The sequence below is a fragment of the Lampris incognitus genome, chromosome 17 (genome assembly GCF_029633865.1).
Source record: "Lampris incognitus isolate fLamInc1 chromosome 17, fLamInc1.hap2, whole genome shotgun sequence".
Classification (NCBI taxonomy): domain Eukaryota; kingdom Metazoa; phylum Chordata; class Actinopteri; order Lampriformes; family Lampridae; genus Lampris; species Lampris incognitus.
The window spans coordinates 27,451,237-27,472,513 of NC_079227.1; the positions used below are offsets into that span (position 1 = coordinate 27,451,237).

General features: G+C 43.0%; 1 protein-coding gene across 6 annotated transcripts in view; it reads left to right on the forward strand.

Moving 5' to 3' along the window:
- The window catches only part of pald1a (phosphatase domain containing paladin 1a), a 71,484-nt gene that overhangs the window by 44,327 nt on the left and 5,880 nt on the right, over nt 1-21,277 (forward strand). For all 6 annotated transcript variants that reach the window (XM_056297341.1, XM_056297337.1, XM_056297338.1 and 3 more), the window contains one exon: nt 19,111-19,266. In XM_056297341.1, coding sequence (XP_056153316.1) covers nt 19,111-19,266 — 156 coding nt within the window. The remainder of the gene's footprint in view (nt 1-19,110; nt 19,267-21,277) is intronic.

A 21,277-nucleotide genomic window follows, 5' to 3' on the forward strand; every position in this document is an offset into this window, starting at 1 on the left:
CCACCCAGCATGTCAATTTATCTCCTTTCAGTTATTGCTCCGCAAATGAAGTCTTTGAGGAAACATTTGAAAAGGGAACGACACATTTTATGTGTACCAGGAATTCGACATTCTGTGGTAGACATATTTTTCATAAATTATTCATTATGAATGAAAGCTTTAGATATTAATGTTTCAGATTCGAGAGGAAAGATGACTGCATAGATTTAGATAGGCCTCGGGTGGCAAAATCCCAAATATATTCGTTGTTATGGGACCAGTATGCAAATATGTCTTAGTTTTGTCTCCAGAAATTTAAATTAAACCCCTCTTTCTTCATTTTTTTTGCGACCCCCCCCCCTTTTTCTCCCCAATTATATTCAGCCAATTACCCCACTGTTCTGAGCCATCCTGGTTGCTGCTCCACTCCCTCTGCTGATCTGGGGAGGGCTGCAGACTACCACATGTCTTCTCCGATACATGTGCTGCCAGCTGCTTCTTTTCACCTGACGGTGAGGAGTTTCGCCAGGGGGACGTAGCATGTGGGAGGATCACGCTATCCCCCCCCCCCCCAGTCCCCCCCCCGGAACAGGCGCCGCGATCGACCAGAGGAGGCACTGGTGCAGCGACCAGGACACATACCCACATCCGGCTTCCCACCCGCAGACACGGCCAATTGTGTCTGTAGGGACACATTGTAAAGCACTTTGAGTGGTCGGTGGACTAGAAAAGCGCCATATAAATGCAGTCCACTCCATTTATCATTTACTTTATACGGGCAAAAAAATGTTGATGTCAGGAGAGAGAGAGAGAGAGAGAGAGAGAGAGAGAGAGAGAGAGAGAGAGAGAGAGAGAGAGAGAGAGAGAGAGAGAGAGAGAGAGAGAGAGAGAGAGAGAGAGAGAGAGAGAGAGAGAGAGAGAGAGAGAGAGAGAGAGAGAGAGAGAGAGAGAGAGAGAGAGAGAGAACAAAGCCATGTTGGGAGCAGCTGATTCACATGAAAAGCGGAGTGTGACCTATCAATACATTTACTGGCCTTTAACCACTGGCGTTAATCAGAAATTTAATTAGCAGCCTGTAGCACAGAATACAGAATTGATCAGAGTACCCCAGACTGGGCTTCGAAATATTGACTCTGACTTGGTGCAACTCGCACACATGGCATTATAATAGCACACTGCTTCTGGTTTCCATGCAAAAGGTCTTTAGATTGCACTCCAAATGATTGATTTGCAGTGAGACTCTCAATTTTTCCCCGTTGCCAAGCATGTGTTTGTACAGTATGTACAGTGATATATGTGGTTAATGTGGGGAGATAGTCTAGTCTCCGTGTAGACTGAGTTGATGAGCCCCGTCTCCTCCTGTGGCTTTTGGATTCCCTGCTCCCCAGACGTGTGATGTAGACGCTGTGATATCTAAAGAACGGGACGTTCTTTAGGTATGAGCCTCAAAAGTTGCTGCTACAATTGATTATGTATCGCTCAAGTAGTTGCTCTTGCTTCCTTTTTTTCTTTTTTCTTTCTTTCTTTTTTTTTTTTTTTTTGGAATTTTGTGTTGGCTGATGTGAGTTTGGCCATGCCACTTCATATTCAGTATTCATATTGTTTTAATCTGGACATAGTGATATGTGGTGAACGATGCATGGACTTTAAAAGGAATTTTTGGATGCTTTTTGACCCCCCCCCACACACACACACACAAAATACGATTCTTATTTTTGATTGACATCAATATTTATGAGACTTTGATTGCAATGCCTCTGAAAAATTATTTGAATTTTGAGTCTCAACCACAAGCTGCACATTAACATTCGGCCTTAAACCATGGCGGTATAGGCATGTTGGTCCATGGCAGATCTGCATAAATCTGAAATGACACCGGTCGGGCTTTAAAAAAAAAAACCCACTCCCCCACCCCACCCCACCCTCATGATTTCATCAGCACCACGACTGGAAAAAGTGAGGCAGGGGTTTGGAATCTGTAAAAACCATTAACGTAAAGGCATCTCCGTCCCCTCCTCCAAACGGCTGCTTTACCGCTCCTGTGTTGCTTTAAAGAGCAGCCTTGGGCACCACCGTGATCCATAAAGATCAGTCCTGCAGCTTGAGGCCAGATGATATAACTCTGATTACTTTGCTACTGACCGACTCTGCTGGCTGGATGGCTAGCCGGCCAGCCTGCAGCCCACATAGGTTCTTAAAGAAGCTATGAAAAACTTCCTCTGTGTGTGTGTGTGTAAGCGATTGTGTGTGTGTGTGTGTGTGTGTGTGTGTGTGTGTGTGTGTGTGTGTGTGTGTGTGTGTGTGTGTGTGTGTGTGTGCAGAAAATATTTCCATAAATAGCTAAATAAAGCACTTAAGACATGCATGTCCACACATAATGTATGTGTATGGATAGCACATACATTTGTGCATCTATCTCTCCTTTCCAGACATCCTTCTGTCTGGGGGAGAAGAACACACTCCCAGTCTGCTGAGGATTACAGAGGTTTTACTCTCCTGCTCGCCTGCCCGTCTCACTGATTTGTGTCTTTGCACGTGTGCCAGGTGTCTTTTTTTTTCTTCTTTCTTCTTCTTTTTCCGCCCTCCCAAAGCTGTGCTTATAGGCCTTGTGGCGGGAAGCTACTTTATCCAATTCATGACATTTATTCAGCAGCGGAACATGTGATGATTTACGACGAGCGGCTGCACATTCCTCTTTGCAGGAATATATGTTGAGTTACACAGCGGCTCAGAAAGCCGTAAGGTTATCGCACGGCGAGTCGCCTCAGCAGCCGAAGCCACGTCCGTGACCCGGACCTGCGACGCACAATATAGCGTTACGTCCTTCACTCCCCGTGTTATTGAGGATGCCCACGGTATGGCCGATTCTTGGGAAAGAGGAAGAATAAAAACGGGGGGTGGATAGTAGAGGAAAATGATTGGAGTTTGCAAGGTAACTTAATCCTCTGACCGTGCAATAACAAAGTGGCACAGTGAGGGATTTGGGGTTTCATTGCATGTCATGTGAGACAGCTGAAGGTCTCTACGAGGTAGTAATGAGGGAAAGGAGAATTTGTTGCTGCATATTTTTAGATGCAAATCACCTCACGAAACTGTACTTTTACTCAGTCACTCAAAATGACATTTATTCTCATATTTGCCTGTACCGTCCCGTGTCGTTTTGGTGGGTAGGGGGGATTGTGATGCCTCCTGAAATTTTTGTTGGTGCATTTAAAAATCTATGCTGCTGTCAGACATTAAAAATTTTGTGGGGGGGGGGGTGGATTTTTTCCCCCTTTTTCTCCCCAATTGTATCCAGCCAATTACCCACTCTTCCGAGCTGTCCCGGTCACTGCTCCACCCCCTCCGCTGATCCGGGGAGGGCTGCAGACTACCACATGCCTCCTCCGATACATGTGGAGTCGCCAGCCGCTTGTTTTAACCTGACAATGAGGAGTTTCACCAGGGGGACGTAGCGCGTGGGAGGATCACGCTATTCCCCCCAGTTCCCCCTCCCCCGCTGAACAGGCACCCCGACCGACCAGAGGAGGCGCGAGTGCAGCGACTAGGACACATACCCAGATCCAGCTTCTCACCCTCAGACACCGCCAATTGTGTCTATAGGGTCGCCCAACCAAGCCGAAGGTAACACAGGGATTCGAACCGGCGGTCCCCGTGTTGGTAGGCAGCGGAATAGACCGCCACATTACCCGGACGCCCTCTTTTGCGCTTTTTTAATTAACTTTGTAATCCTCATTTGTAAGAAAACTGGCTAGATTTCCTTTGAATCCTTTGTATTCTATCGCTTGTTATTGTCCATGCGGTTTTGTACAAGGTAGGATTTCACAGAAACTCCATCGACAGGTGCAAGTAAGACGTCACCTTTATCATGCCAGAACAAATCACACTTTTGATAAGAAGTTTGGAAGTGTTTCTGATGTGTCAGCTTGTTTTTCTGGGTTGTGGTGAAAGACATGATTCAGACAAGCTAACTTTAGCTCCGCTGAACCGGTGGTGCCAAAGCATCTGCTGTCAAACGCTGACGGTCCAATGAGGATACGGTGTAAATGATACGCATGTTCGCTACTTGACTGAAAATGTGCGGTCAATACTTCCGACTTCCAAGAAAAAAAAAATTAAGATGATTTCATATCTTTCTGTTCACAGGTGTGTGTGTGTGTGTGTGTGTGTGTGTGTGTGTGTGTGTGTGTGTGTGTACACGTATAAGATGACAGGCGGCGAATGCACTGAAAGGCTCTCAAAATCTAAAACGCTGTAAGAACAGAACACATAATTGTACTATGTAAGATTAGCGGTTCACATCTATGACGGTGACCTTGTTTTTTGTTTTTGTCAGACCGATATGCTGTTTTCACCGTATGCTGAATAGGGTTTCTTCTTTTCCTCTAACATCTTCGCCCTCCCACACACATTATGAGCCGGTGTTGTTGTTGTTACCAGTTGCTTTACTATTTTACCTCTACTTGTGCCATTCACTCATCAAGGACGAAGGTTCATTGCATTCTTGTGCAACACCTGTTTCTCCAGTGATTAGGTAAACATGGGATTGTCCAAGTCACGCATCTTATATGCCGCTTGCAAATTCACTCCACTAGAAAAATAGCACTGACAGCTGTGGAGAGCAAGCCATGGCGCTTTCCTGCAACCTCAATGCTCTGCAAGAATAGAGTGAATTTACCACCAAGGAGGTTTTTCATTGTGGGATGTTTATGCGCGCCTCAGAATGCAGCGTTTTCCTTCAGATAATATGAGGTATAGTATATACCAAGTCCAGTTGCACTTGATTCAACTCCTTTGGATAACCATGACCTGGATGAATGAGAACATTCACAGACAATATGAGGGTTGATTTTTTCAGATCTGAATGAATGTGAGGTCAGTTAGGTGTGAAACCTTTGATAGCTGGCTTGTGCAGTCTCTACTGTGTTTCCTTGCCTATGTAGGCAGGTGTTATGGCAAAGGTGAGTGTCGCCACTGGCAGTCATTGAAACTGATGACAAGTACCTGGGATGAATGAATGTGCGTTACATCAGCCGTAGTTTTGACACAATACCACCGAAGAATGTGTTGAAAGCAAGTGGCAGCAGAGGCATCCGTCATTTTCTACAGCTCAGTAGTTATCGACAGAAAATCGAGGCATCAAGGGAATTTATGGGCTCAGTTAACTTCTTAACGGTCAACGAAGCTTGAATCTGTTCATCTGGATACAACAAATCAGTGTATGTCAGTTGGATACATTAGTTGGATACATCAGTTCATCTGTTGTATCCAGATTTACTGATTCAACCTTCTTTGATTTTCTTACCTGGATTATTGAGCATGCATCAAGACATTCTTCTTAACTGCTTTGTCACTTCATCATGAATGTTTGTTTTAAACCTGGAGGTGAGCAGATACAGATGCTGGTGTGTGGAGGGGGTTTAACTAGCGTGCTTTGAGACCAAGACTGAAGACGACAAATCAGTACACGCTGCAGTGATTTGCCCATAATGTCGTCGTAAAAAATGTTGAGGGCACAGTCAAGCTTAAAAGAAAGGAAAAAAAATGGCAAGCAAAAAAAAAAAAGACCCCATAAAATTTTATAGGCTTTAACTTTTTTGGTCTTTATCTGCTGTGAAGATCATTCGTCTCGTCATGGACTTGTTTGAACTGAAATTAATGAATTTATGAGGAAAAATTAATAATCATGCTGTTATCAGTAAGAAAAAGTAGCATCTTGAATTCCCCCCTATAAACCAAAAAAGATTTCCATTTGGGGAAAAAAAAAAGAGTTTTTTTTTTAAGAATAAGATTGTTTTGGCCCAGTTGAGTCCCTTATTAATTTGAAAGTGTCCTGATAAGCCTATACATTGCTGTCATGGTGCTGTATCTCTGTCTGGGCTGATGTGACGCCAGCCTCTCGACAGCAGACAGGTTCGGGTTTTGGTTTGGATTTGGGGTGGGAGGTATTCTGTGCAGAATCTAATGAATGGCTGCTTGTGTGAACCTGGGTGGGAAGGGCCAATATGGAGGAACACGCATTGGCCTTTTTTACCTCCACAACCCCATCGGCTGGTAATTTGCACCATATGTCAAGCAGACAGACCTTTTCATAGTGTGCACTCCTCCGCTTGGTGCTCAACCTTATTAGCTTGCAGAAGGGTCGACCCTCAACGTTTGGCTGCCTCTATTCAGAGATCGAAGGCTGCAAAGGCCCTTCCCCTGCCTCTAGTCTGCCCCCCTAATTTCCATTTAATTGATTAGGTATACTTTCATGCATTTTTAAGAGCATCATTTAAAAAATATGCTAAATGCATCCTTCAAATCAAACGAACTAGGACATTTTGTATTGTTTATGTTGAGATCCCAAATTGCAACCACATGTTTTATAAAAAAAAAAAATTCTATTAATTTAGTATACATCTTCATTCAGATGTTAATACATCCAATAACGTTGGATGTCTTTGATTGTATGTCATGGATCTAATTAGATAATTTAGACATCAGATCAATCAGCAATTCATTGAAATTATCTGTGATAGAAAGGTTGAACACCCATTTACTATGCGGACTTCATCAAATTCTATGAAGTGTTAATTATGATTTTCTTTGCATAGTTAGTTAAGAGTTGGTCTGGCATTGAGTGACTATCAGTTGAGGATGAACAAAAGTGAGAGTGATGAGGTAATAGAGCCTTAATTGTAGCCCATGTGTCAACGATGCCTCAAATATAGTTTTTCCATTGAAAACTTAAAAGGAATCATTGTCATCATGATCATGTGGATTACTGTATCATAGTTGTTTATGTTCCAGCAATAACCACTGGGATATGATGGTAGCCCATTTAGCTGTAGCGTAAACCAGTTTAAAAATGGTCCCATGCCTTTCACAACAGACAGGGGTCGGTTGGTTATCAGCGTACTGCATGTTAACAAAACCATACTTGTAGATCTTAAGCTCTGTGTTTAACTAGACTCATAACTTCGAAACTAAAGAGTCTGTTGACTCCATCAGTGTGCTGTAGTATGTTCTCAAAACACCCCATTAGGACGTTGAAACTGGCTTTTAATAGGCACCTTCAAGCATTACAGGTAGCAGAAGCCATTCATTAAGTGTACAAGTTTGTGTGGTGGTGGGGGCAGGGGCGGGGAGAGGGGGGTTGTTATAGACTTGAAGTGGGTTTTTTTTTTTACATTGTTTTCTATGGATGGGTCACGCTTTGAGGGCTCTTGAGCCAACGTAGAGCCCTGACTTGTTGAAAGAGCCTTGCACTGTGAACACTGCAAATATGAAACAATTTTGCCTTTTGCTGAAGTGCTCAGCTCATCACTATTGCTGCTTCTTCCTCTCAGCCAGTCAGGATGAAGGAGGGGCAGTACCTTAGAGGGAAATCAACGCTAGATCGACTTTGTCAAAGCAGTTGCGCTAAACAGAAACAAAGGAAAATGAGCCGGCAGTATTGATAACCCCTGTTTTTGTTACATTCGTCCATCACATTATGAATAAGGAGAAAGCAGGAGGAGGAATATTTATTTTGTGATGAATCTCATATTGTTGCTTAGAAACAACTACTGAGCATCTCCGCACAGCAGTCTGCTTTTCACAATGTAATACTTAAGCCAGTACTCTCCTCCAGCGCTAGCATTAGCTAGGTTCCTCTGAAAAAGGTCTCCGGTGGACACATAGTGTTATTCCATATGCGACCAGTAGGCATGAGCTTTGTAAGGGCTGTTAACATAGTAGGAGGAAAAATGGCACGATTCATCTGAGGGGGACTTGCAAGGGGGATGACCACTCAGTGGTTCGTTTTTAAGTTGTGTTTGAAATCATTGTCATAATTTCTTTGGGTTAATTTTCATGCTTCGCTGAACACATTTAAACTTTCAAGCAGTGTCTCCTAAAGCAGTCCACAAGGACCCCCTGATTTTCATTGCGACCCTGTAAGGGAAGGTCTGCTCTTGTGCTTGCCCAACCAATCATGTTATGACACTTCATTATACCGGGCGTGCCAAATCAGACATAATTAAAATGGAATTTTACTGTCATTGCTGTGGATGTTAAGTCAACATTGAATGTTATTTGAATTCAAATACACCCAATGTTGCTGAGAAAATGCATTTTTTAATCACTGATTCCTACATTACCCAGAATCCATTGTTAACACTGCAGACTGAGATCCAACCCCCCCCCCCCCCCCCCCCCCGTTGCTCCAATTCCAATTTTACACAAGATTCCCCCAAAATATCATGAAATAGGCTGCTGTCCTCATCTATGACATCCTGTACTGTTACATCTTGGCCGGCCAATTCTCCCTTTTTTTTCTTCTTCTTTTTTTAAACTTTTTAAACTGACTGCAATCTAAATGAAGTCTGTTGGTGAATGTCTATCGTGTTAGCAACCCTCCCTGGTTTTTCGATGGACTCCTGCACAGTTTCCTCTCCTTGGAGACATGACGGAGAATTAAGAAGAGAAACGGCTTGTATTTTTCATTAGATTGAAATCCCTGCTGGATGACATCATGGGTGGGTACATTTTACTACCTAGCCACAGCGCTCCCCAGTGACACAGAGCGCAAGTCGACAGAAATGGTCGCTGTCCTATTGTGAGTGAGTATTACTCAGGACTGATATGTGGACATCAGGTTGAACAATGGAAAAGTTTCCCTTTAGGTGCTGATTGATAGATATTTTTGTTATGCCAATTGCCTGGATGTTTACCATTCAAAATCTTTTGGGTCCACCCAAGAGTCATATTGTTCAATATTGCAACAAGTGTGTTAATGTCCGCTTGCACTCCTGACTCCTGACACAGACTTCCATGCCCATGCCGATCACTGTGACTGAGGAGCGCATGTCAAGTATTCCCTCCTCTCTCCCCTAGTCTGCAGTTGTGGGCTGTAGGCCAGACTAGACAGAGATGTCTAACAGGGATTAGTGGGGAGCCGCAAGGCTGTGGCTCTTAAGCAGTTTAAGAGAGGGCAGACATCGGGGCAGAACAGGATCTCCGCTCAGGTTAGTGTCAGGTCCCAGCTTAGTTTAGAAACTCAGCTTTATCTGGATACTTAACTCAACCTCTTTGTTTTATCGTGCTTAAATAAGACAAACACTTAAGGTTCAAGGTTTTTATTGTCACGAGCACAACAAGATAGCATAGAAGCAAGTGTTGCAGGCTTTATTAATGGCCTTTGTTAATCCCTGTAAAGAAATTATTCAAATCCTTGTGTGTGTAGGAAAAGAACCGCCAGATACATTTTAGTTATGGAGTAACTCATAAATTCAATAATGTTTTAGAGACATCCCCTTTTTTGGAGTCTTTATTTTTTGCACATTTACATATTGATCGTCCATTTGTTCCAGCATGTTCCTAATTTCTATCTCCAGGCAGCAAGATATATTGTGTCACAACCGTAAAGTTACTTTAAAAGTATACTGCATATATCCGTTGTGAAAAATAGTGCACTTGAAGAAAAGATATGCAAACAAGATGGGCTTATTGAAAGAAATTCTTGTATTGAACCAAGGTCCATGGCAGTTGCCCCTGAAAATTAAATAAAAGGCTCTACAAACGGGGAAGGTTGGATTAAGCTGCATTTGCTCTTGGGACCAAATTACTTCTTTCTTTTTTTTCCTTTTTTTTTGTGAAAACAGGTGAAAAAAGTTTTGGTGGGTGAACTTTTGTTGTTGTTGTTGTCTGGATAATTTTTCCAAGGGTTTGTTGTTGTAATACTCATTTTGGCCACACGACCCCCCCATCTGTGAAAAAAAAAGTTATAGCAGGTGAATGTTTTTTTTGTTTTTTGTTTTGGATCGGGATCGTTTTTTCCAAGGGTTCGTTGTTGTAATACTCGTTTCAGAAACAAGAGGCTACCACGTGTTCTAAATAGCCCAGTGAACCAGCTGGGATTTCAACGTTGATTTCTAGTTGAAAATAATAATAGTATAATGATAATAATCATAATCATTACATTTATATAGCGCTTTTCTGGACACCCACAGCGCAAAACTGGGTGATATTCAGACTGAACATCTATAAGACCTTTCCCCCTTTTCTACCAGCTAAACTGCGGTTACCACACCACATCAACGTGCCACAAAACACAAATTTGTTCAGTCATTTTGATAGTTTGTTCAGTTGTAGGCTGAAAGAGAGACGATATTGACTAGTGTGAAGGTATTTCTCCAAAGTCATATTGAACTGGGAGACGAAATGTGGTCTACACAAAGACGTAATTTCAACGCATTTAATGTTTCATATAAAACGTCATAAATATGGAACTATGGAAATATGTCAAATATGGAAATATGGGCTGTGAGCTGCCAACAAGAAGCTTCCAGGATCGGGCAATGACGGGGTCTGCGTTTTTCCAACCAATTTTATATCAAACTTCCGTGTGACCAAAGTGGTTACATGGAGGAAGAAAAAGGTTCTCGAGATCTCACTAAAGTACATCTTTTTTTTTAACTTGCGACCCCCCCCCCCCCCATGTCCCTTCCCGGGCTCCGTACTTCCATACATAAACACGGGAGAAAAAAATAATTTAGATCAGACTGAGAAAATTGATTGCCAGAATTTTTTTCTTACTTGCCTCAGGGCTTCGTTAGAATCCTGAAGGTGGCCTTTTTGTTTTAATTGACACCCAGTGGTAATTGGAGAAGTGTTTGAGCATTTCAAGGGTCGGTCGACAGTGCTATTGTGTCAGCACCCCCCCCCAAAAAAAAGAACCTAGATTTTAGTTATTGACATCTGTTGCTAAAGGTCTTTCATTTTAGCTATTGACATCATAGTTATTGATATCTGTTGATAAAGGTCTTTCATAAGCTTGTTTTGCTGTATAGATCTGCTTTCAAGCCACAGCTTTTCTTCTTCTTGTTTTTTGTTTTGTTTTTGTTTATTAACACAGTTTTATTCCGAGAATAGCAATCATTTTGACAGTACAGATCATATTATCTTTTGGCATCATAACCCCCCCCACACACACACGCACACGCACACGCACACACACCCCATTTCATACACTTCCTTCCCCATGCTGTGTTGGCCATACACACATATATATATATATATATATATATATATATATATATATATATATATATATATATATATATATATATATATAAAGGATTTTTTTCCCCCGGAAACCATCAATTGTGAAGATAAAAGTGCTCAACAAATTATATATCTCCATCCATCCATCCGTCCATCCATTATCTGAACCGCTTATCCTGCTCTCAGGGTTGCGGGGATATATATATATATATATATATATATATATATATATATATATATATATATATATTTACACATCTCACAGGCACAGAGAGAGAAAGAAAGAGAACAAAAAAAAGAAAGACAAACAAATACATCTAATAAGTGCATATCAAATACATTTGCTTCCCCCGAACTCATCCCACGTCTGCATTTGGCTGCCAAAATGTTAATGTAACATGCACCAATGTGGGGCATGATTCTCCGGGGAAAGTCCTACCCGACAGTGACCATTAAAAATGTGCAAGCACAAAATAATTGATGATTTTGATAAAAGTTTTTGGATACTTTATATTGTTTTATATTGTTGTTGCTTTTAAGAACATTTGTTTGCATACAGATCTTTGGGATGTCAGCCTTAAGAATACAAAGGAAATTGCAGGGCGTGACTCCTTTCTCAGATTGACCCATTTTCAACAGGAGACTTTTGGAGCCCAGACCTCCAAAGCTGAACATTTCCTCCAATAACATTTCACATCCTCCTTGGCAGAGTTAATAACAAAAAAATAAAATTACCTGGAGGTACTAAGTGTACTAGCTGAAAGTGTTGTTTGCCCGGCTGCAGAGGTTTGAGTTTGTATTTTGAATTACATTTTGGCATCTTCACTTGCCAGGGGACCTTTTTCACAAAAGTTCACTCGAAAAGTTGTACCTGACAGACAAAAACAGATGACAACAAAAATGTGTTGTCAATGGTGAAATTAGAGAGTACACTTCTGTGGCTCTTTGATATGTAGATGAGAATCTTTTCAGCTGTGCCATTTACATGAGAGGTCCCATCTTTTTAAGTGCTTACAGAGTGATAAAATCCTCCCCATCTTAACGTTTTTCTCCCCAATTGCACTTGGCCAATCACCCTATTTTTCTGAGTCATCCCAGTCACTGCTCCACCCCCTCTGCCAATCCGGGGAGGGTTGCAGACTACCACATGCCTCCTCCGATACATGTGGAGTCGCCAGCCGCTTCTTTTCACCTGACAGTGAGGAGTTTCGCCAGGGGGACGTAGCGCGTGGGAGGATCACGCTGTTCCCCCCAGTTCCCCCTCCCCCCTGAACAGGCTCCCTGACTGACCAGAGGAGGCACCAGTGCAGTGACCAGGACGCATACCCGCATCCGGCTTCCCACCCGCAGACACGGCCAATTGTGTCTGTAGGGACGCCCGACCAAGCCGGAGGTAACACAGGGATTCAAACCAGCGATCCCTGTGTTGGTAGGCAACGGAATAGACCGCTACGCTACCCGGACACCCCCATCCTCACATTTTTCCCCCTCCTCACCTCTGTTTTAAATTCAAACAGAAGCAAAGCTGGGTTAGCCAACTAGCCATCATCCTTTCATTCCCTCTACAAAGGTATGTTCGGCCAGACTTCATCAGCCTCTCCGGGCTGAGGGCATCCATAATTACACCTCAGCCACCGCCAGAATGACTTCCATGTTTCTCTTCACCTTTGACAGTGAAAAAGGACTGACCGGTTGGTTCCTTTGTTCTGAAAGGCCAAGTAAAGTGGAGAGGACACCACAACTCCCACTATTTTGGCATCACAATAAACACCTTCTTCTTCTTTCTTTTTTTCCACTTCCTCGTGGGCTAAAACTTGAGAGCTTCATTTACGTCCCCCACCTCTCATCTTTAGTGTGCATAAAGTTTCATGCAAATTTAACCACTTGTGGGAATCAGCGCCAGTCACCCTGAGAATACAGCGCATATGAAATGATGTGCCTGGGTGGTTTTAACATGTTCTTACCACGTTTGCTTTGTAGACAGAAACGCTGTGGAAGCAGGTATAATAATTTTAGAGCAGACCATAAAAAAATGCAATCCGCTGAAATTCGGAGGCCTCAAACCCATCTCCCTCACATGGAATGGAAGGAATTCATTCAGCTCGTTCCAGGTCCTCCCCGACATTGTTTTTCTGTCGAAGCCGGTGGGAGTGCATGTGAGGCTGCTCATACCGCCCATTTGGCCCCATCTCTGCGGACGCTCAACTGTGTCAGCATTACATAAATTCACACCGCAACATCGATTGAGGAGAGACAAACCACCACTCTGCCCCGATGTCCTGTGACCAGCTTTGGTCAATATGCTTGACAAAGACTGCATACCCAAACCCCAACCATATTGTTTTTCCTTCATTTGTATTGAAGAAGCATTTTTCAGATGGTTAGTACATAACTCACAGATGAACTTGATGGCACAGGCAAGAGAGAATTTCTGTGGTTTCTATGCCTCTTGTTCCGTGCATCATCGCTCAGTGGCAATTTATATTCATGTTTTTTTAAAATGTTGCTTTTAAAATTCCTCTGTAGTTTAGAGAACATGACATTTTACTTTTCTTTTGAGACAAGGGTCAACCTCTAAACTTGGAAGTTTTGCAGCATTCAGTGATCGGTCACTCACATTTGGATGCAAATCTAGACACATTCATACATACATACCACATTCATACATACATACCTATGAGGGCTGGAATAGCATTGTTTGCTGTGTGTTGCTGCTATGACTGAGGTATGTAAGTGCAGGATAAGTGTTGTGTGGATTTGTGGAGGTGCGAATCACAGTCCTGAAATTCAGCCCTGGCTACTGATCTGAGGCAAATGTATGTAAGTGTGTATGAGTATGTGTGTGTGTGTGTTGTGTGTTGTGTGGTTTGTATGTGTGTGTCTGAGCATTATGAGTTGTCTGGCTGTAGCCTGTGCACAGATGGCTGCCAGGCTTTGGCACTGTAGATCTCCAGGCTAAGCAAGTTGAGAGTGTGTGTGTAGTGCTCGAGAGCCCCCCGGGAGTACAGGGTGCACAGGGTGTTCAGGGTTCACTAGCCTTCATCTGCTCCCCAACACACTCATCTGCCAGGCAAAAGGACGCTGGCTCGGAAAAAATTAGACGTTCATGTGTGTGTGTGGTGTGGTGTGTGTGTTTGAGAGAGAGAGAGAGTGAGTGTGTGAGAGTGTGTGTTTGTCTGTGTGTGTACTCCTTTGTTCCACTCGATGCCCCCGGAGAGTTCAGAGACAACCGTCTGCATAGCATTTCTTTGCCTGGGTGTAGCTCTCCTCCCATCTACCGCACATGTCCTGAAAAACTGGGATCCCACCACTGCTGTTTGGAAATGAACAGGAAATCCCACTCGCTCTCTCTCTCTCTCTCTCTCTCTCTCTCTCTCTCTCTCTCTCTCTCTCTCTCTCTCTCTCTCTCTCTCTCTCTCTCTCTCTCTCTCTCTCCCTCTCTCCCGCTGTTGCGTCATTCAGCTGTGGAATGACCATAATATGGTGCACTGTGCACATTTCAAATGACTCCGACTGCCAGCCCACCTACTTTGTCCCTGTGGGGAAATTCAATAAAACTTTTCCCTAAAGGATCTTTAAAGTATATCTAATGTAATGTAATCTAATCTAATGTAATCTAATGTAATCTAGAGGCATACTAGATTTACATTACTCTTGATGGAGTTGAGGGACTATATCTAGACTGCACACTTTGAGCAGACACTCTCTAAAGGCTCTGTCATACTTCCAGAAATGATAGCCTCAGCAGTCAAAATACTGCACAGCAGTGGCAGCATTCTGCTGGACAAGGGCCGACTGCCTATCGACGATGCATTCAGTTGTTATGTATTGCATGTATAACATTTATGGCTGACTTAGTTGCTTGTAATTTCAAGGCCCAAAGTGAGCAAATGTACAGCAGCCCAGCCATTAAGGATAACTTAAATGTTGCCATACTGTTGTCATCATCGCAGAGGGTGGTACAAAAATAAACCAATTTTGTCATTATGACTACTGCACTGTGTGCGTCATTGGCGGGGCTGTCACTGTGTACTTGGCTTCTTACGGAGTGGTCTAATGTGCACAAGAGTGGTCTTAATGCTTCAGCGTTAAAGCACTGAAAGGCACCGGTTTTCAGCCTTCTCCATCTACAACACATTTTGAAAATTTTAAATGACAGAGAACAAGTTGGAAAGGTTGATGTCTGTGGCAGAGGGATGCCCCTCAGATTTTCTTCTTCGTTAGCCTAGGTTAAAGGGGAGGGAAACAATCACAATTTTCAACATTGTCTGTGGCAGCCATAATATTGAGCAGTCTTCTGTATGTCTGAAATACCAACAGAACTGAGTCCACCAGTGACATCACAGTGACATCACTGGTGGACAATCTGTGAATGTGAAAACATACTTTCTGGTTTGCTGATAGGCTTCATTGTATAAGAAAATGTGAATCACAATGCTACATACAGCTGTATTATGTAGCATTATTCACATTTTCTGCTATGAGAGAGAGAGAGAGAGAGAGAGAGAGAGAGAGAGAGAGAGAGAGAGAGAGAGAGAGAGAGAGAGAGTGAGAGAGTGAGTGAGAGAAAGAGAGAGAATGAGAATTGTGATCGCTTCCCTTCAAGGAGAGTAACATTAGGTCTCTTTTGTGACTAACAGGTAGAGTCTTTCTGAGCCATTATCTCCAACTCATGTTTATGGGAATAGTGTCTTGGTGCCATTACATTGTGGCTTGCAATTTTAGCAAGATGCTAACTGTCTATGGGCTTATTCATTTGCCTAAATTATTCTATTAATAGACTGCAGTTCAAATCTTTGTCATAGACCACAATTTAATTTATAACAAGATTACAAACATCATGCCAAACGTTTGCCATTTTATAAGCCACCATAAAAGACTTCAGTTTAGACTGAGTAAACTCACTCCGAAAGAAAATGTGTGCTGAAGGGATCGGCCAAGGTATGCTGTAGGGTGCCCAGTTACAGTCTCAAGATAATGTCGAATAATGAAAGAGCGGAGTTAAAGTAGTTCTGGAAGCCTGCAGAGTATACAGCTGTGGTGCATACTGCGGTGGACTGCTGAGTCACTGACCCCCTGTTTTTTCTGAGGGTCACGTCCACTGTCTGATCAGAGGACTCCTTGGTTGAAAAAAGAGGGACGTAGAATAGTGGGGATGAAATCGATTGATTTGAAACTACCAAATCTCTTGTACTTTACTGTGTCCAGTCGGTGTCTATGAATATTGATAGTTGTTGAATTGAGAAGCAGTTTTTCAAGGGAAGATTTTGAGGCAAGCCTGCTGCTTATACCAGTGACATTTAGTACAGGCATTTAAGATCATTGTTGTAGTTATTCATGGTAATAGTAAGAAGTAATTTCCTGCATTTCTATTTATATGTAAGGACATTTTAGTGTTACTGCTCTGCTTTTACTGACTTGACTTTGGAGAGCAAGAAGAGGAAGAGAGTGAAGGCAGAGCCAAGGATCAAACAATGGAAGCTGAAGAAGGAAAGAAGACTGTTTTGTGGAGTTCAGGGAGGATTTAAGACAGATACTTGAATGGTAGTGAAGAGTTGCTGGATGGCTGGGCAACCACTGCAGAAATAGTGAGGGAGACAGCTAGGAAGGTACTTGGTGTGTCATCTTGACAGAGGAAGGACGACAAGGAGACTTGGTGGTGGAAAGAGGAAGTACAGGAAAGTATACAGAGGAAGAGGTTGGTAAAGAAGAAGTGGGGTAGTCAGAGATGAAGAAAGTAGACAGGAGTACAAGGAGATGCAGCATCAAGCAAAGAGAGAGGTGGTGAAGACAAAGGAAAAGGCGTATAGTGAGTTGTATGAGAGGTTACACACTAAGGAAGGAGAAAAGGACTTGTACCGATTGGTTAGACAGAGGGACTGAGCTGCGAAGGATGTGCAGCAGGTTAGGGCGATCAAGGATAGAGATGGAAATGTGCTTACAAGTGAGGAGAGTGTGCTGAGAAGGTGGAAGGAGTATTTTTAGGGGCTGATGAATGAAGAAAACGAGAGAGAGAAGGTTGAACGATGTGGGAGAGGTGATGATTAGCAAGCAGCAGTATGGTTTCATGCCACGAAAGAGCACCACAGATGTGATGTTTGCTTGGAGATTGTTGATGGAGAAGTATAGAGGAGGCCAGAAGGAGTTACAATGTGTCTTTGTGGATTTAGAGAAAGCATATGACAGGGTGCCGAGAGAGGAGGTGTGGTATTGTATGAGGAAGTCGGGAGTTGCAGAGAAGTATGTAGGAGTGGTACTGGATAAGTATGAGGGAAGTGTGACAGTGGTGAGGTGTGTGGTAGGAATAACAGATGGGGTCATAGTGGAGGTGGGATTACATCAATGATTACATCACCTTTCTTGTTTGCAATGGTGATGGGCAGGTTGATGGACAAGATCAGAAAGGAGTTTCCGTGGACTATGATGTTCGAGGATGATGACATTGTGATCTGTAGCAAGAGTAGGGTGCAGGTTGAGGAAAGCCTGGAGAGGGGGGGTATGCACTGGAGAGAAGAGGAATGAAAGTCAGTAGGAACAAAACAGAGGATGCAAAGAGTAGAGGTGACGAAGTTGGATGAGTTTAAATACTTTGGGTCAACTGTTCAAAGTAACGGGGAGTGCGGAAGAGGGGTGATGAAGAGAGTGCAGGCAAGATGGAGTGGGTGGAGAAGAGTGTCAGGAGTGATTTGCAACAGAAGGGTACCAGCAAGAGTTAAAGGGAAGGTTTACAAGATGGTAGTGAGGCCAGCTATGTTATATGGTTTGGAGATGATGGCACTGACGAAAAGACAGGAGGCGGAGCTGGAGGTGGCAGAGTTGAAGATGTTAAGATTTTTATTGGGAGTGACGAAGAAGGACAGGATTAGGAACGAGTATATTAGAGGGACAGCTTAGCAAGAGAGAAAAGATTATGATGGTTTGGACATGTGTGGAGGAGGGATGCTGGATATATTGGGATAAGGATGCTGAATATGGAGCTGCCAGGGAAGAGGAAAAGAGGAAGGCCAAAGAGGAGGTTTATGGATGTGGTGAGGGAAGACATGCAGGTGGCTGGCGTGACAGAGGAGGATCCAGAGGACAGGAAGAGATGGAAACGGATGATCCTCTGTGGCAACCCCTAACGGGAGCCGCCAAAAGTGGTAGTTGCTCTTTTCTTTACTGGAGGAGTGAAATCAATTATAGGAAGCAATATTTGCCCATTCAGCTCAGTTATTCACTTGTTTTACAGAAATATAAAAACAGGTAGAGGTCCTTTTTTGTTTTTGTTTTTTAAGATTTCACGATTTCGTTGAGTCTACTGCTTTTTCTGGATGGCTTGCTTTATAATTTATTACTGTATAGACATGCTGATGGCCTAAAGGAAAAAAAAACAGTGTTATGTCCATAGTAAACTGAAATAATGTCCATGTGGGCGGAGTGGATGTAGCATAGCAAAAAGGATGTTAGAGAAGCCCAAATCATATTTCATTATAATTAGATCAGCAAATCATGCATGTCCTGGATTACTGACTATATGCATTAAACATAGAAATAAGACTACAGGAAGTGATTTATCTTTCCCAATGTTCCATTTGTGAAAACGATCATTATTGTATTAGATTTGCTTGCCATTTTAAGCATCACAGATTTGTATTAATAGGAATCACATTTAGATTTTTTTTTTAATGATTATTTTTCTTGTAAGTACATAATAGTTTTTTAACCATGTTTATCCAACTGGGGGGGGTTCAATGTTAAATGTTGAGCAGCAAACCAGCTGTGTGCTGTGCGTATAAACTGCCTGCATAAAAGGAATTTATTAATGAGATTGGCTGCAGCTCTCATTGGAATGAACTTATCTGATCTTTAACATCGAAGCCTGCCTAACCATAAACACAGCATAGTGAAATGAAAATTGCTTAATGGCAGTAAATGAAAAGCGAGGGCCATCTGATGCATCGCAAAACCAGAATCACCTGAAACGCCTTATTCCTGAACAGATCGGTCGATTGGAAACAGCTGCCGCCGAGCAAGCGGGTCCTTTTTATTGTGCTTGATTGTTGGAAGATTAAAAAAAGAAACTCTTACCATGTTGAATCTGCTGCTTTCGCCTTCCCTGCCTAGATCAAAAGCGGCAAGACGGAGAAGGAGTCGAAGCAGCTGCTGCTGAAGAGCCTGCAGTGCCTGGAGCGCTACATGTACCTCATCCTTTTTAACACCTACCTTCACCTAGAGAAGAAAGACTCGTGGCAGCGCTCCTTCACCGTCTGGATGGATCAGGTACACAAAACCGTCACTCCACTTTTTATTTATGTTACAACCCAAGCGTAACTGAAGATTATCAGTGTGCTCATCCGGTTAGGTAATATATCGTACCCAAATCAAAGCGAAGAACTTCAAATCGACCTCTTTCAAAAGATAGAGTAATGATTTCGGCCAAGCGAATAATGATGTAGCTCTTAATTCTTACTTAACCCTATTTCCAGCTTAGTCCCACCAATGAAGTGCACACTATCACTCTTACACCCCAAACACACACACACACACACACACACCCCTCCAACCGTGACTCTCCGAGTCTCTCCGCAATTTACCCATGGAAAGCCTGCCGAGCGACCTGCCGGCTGGACGTGTACTCTATTAAGCATTAATGAGGATCAATTTTGCTTACCGACATAACAGAGCCCACGAAAGGATAAACGTAACATTTTCGAGATTCCTGCACTTTTTCCTCGAACTGCGCGGTTAGTTGGCTTCCCCGACTTCATTAAACCCCACCAACTGATTACCCACCATGCAACAGCTGTCAAAATTCTGCTGGCTGAAAAAAAAAGGGGGGGGGCTCAGAGGAATCACAGCTTCTTCCCACTTCTTGCTCTGCAGTGTGTGCGCTGTGAACCGTTACCAGAGTTTCATTTGGATTTTCCCCCAGGAATTTACAAGCTTATTCTGGTTCTATTGTGGCCTGTTTCTTCACACATTGAACTTCATAACGTCTAGGCCCCGTGTTTTTGTTGGTACATTAATCGTTTGGCCAGCTGTGCCCCTACAGCGAAGCATGGAATTTATGTGCATTCCAAACAAATGAGCAGACTTTCAGTGCCCACCCCACCCCCCCGCACTGAAGGAAGGAAAGAGTCACGGGCATCATGGCATTGAAAATGTTTGTTCCAGCATGTTGAACCTGACCTGTTGAAAACATAGAAACTATAAAAAAAAGTGCAAGGAAGAATTCACCCATTAGAGGTGTCGCAGCCAAAGTATTTTAGACTTTTCTCATCGGTGAGATCATTTAAAGGGGCTGTGTATGATATTTCAGCTTACTTGAAGCATGATGTGACCAGTGGCTGTTGAACGGTACTGATTGATAGAAAAACGAAAATGACCGACGCCACCCCCCATTCCCAGGATTTCCACATTCAGAAACATGGGAACTGGGCAGGCTGTGTTGATCCCGTTGTCGCTCTAAGGAGTTAACCTGCAACCTAAGACAACAGCAACACCTAAGTTTTGCAGCGTGCAAGTTCGAAGGTGTCAGTGGGTAAGTCTTAAAAAAAAAATCATGAAGACGAAAGCAAAAAAAATCAGTCTGGGTGACGGTAGGAATTTTTGTATGATCTTATCTGGCGGGTTGACTGTTGGGACAAACACAACCAAGGGCCTGGGATGTTTGGAAATCACTGAATGAATATCTCCTCATTTGTCCTTATTGAGGTGGAATAAACGGAACGAAAAAACACAGAATTCCAAAATAGACTGGAACAATTGCTGTGAAAACAATTGTCCCAGAAATATGCGTAGACAATCGGGGCATATTCTTCCTGTTATGAATAGGGAATCTATGTGGTGCATCAGAGTGACTCTAATGGCCCAGTTATGCCATGAGAAAATACAGACGTACACGGAGGGGACAAGACACCACGCGGCTCTCGCTTTGTGGCACGGCGGGTGTCTCAAAACCCCGAGAGTTTTACCCCGTATATCGGCGTGATACTCAAAACCTTCGCGATGAAAATTGAGCGGGTGCTAAAAGTATTCGTTGTCATTCTCCCTGCATCCATTGACCACCTGTTTGACACTACTGTCCATTGCAGTGTTGTGGATCACCACAGAGATTCACAATACTGCAGTGGACTGCAAAATGTGACCCAATTCACATTTTGCAGCACTCAAAGTAAAATTGTTCGGCGGCTGCAGTGGTTTTGATTTTCCGTTGGCTGTTTTTCGTGAATGAACGAAATTGAAGAGGGATACAGCATACTTAGTACACACAAAAAAATATACTCACAAA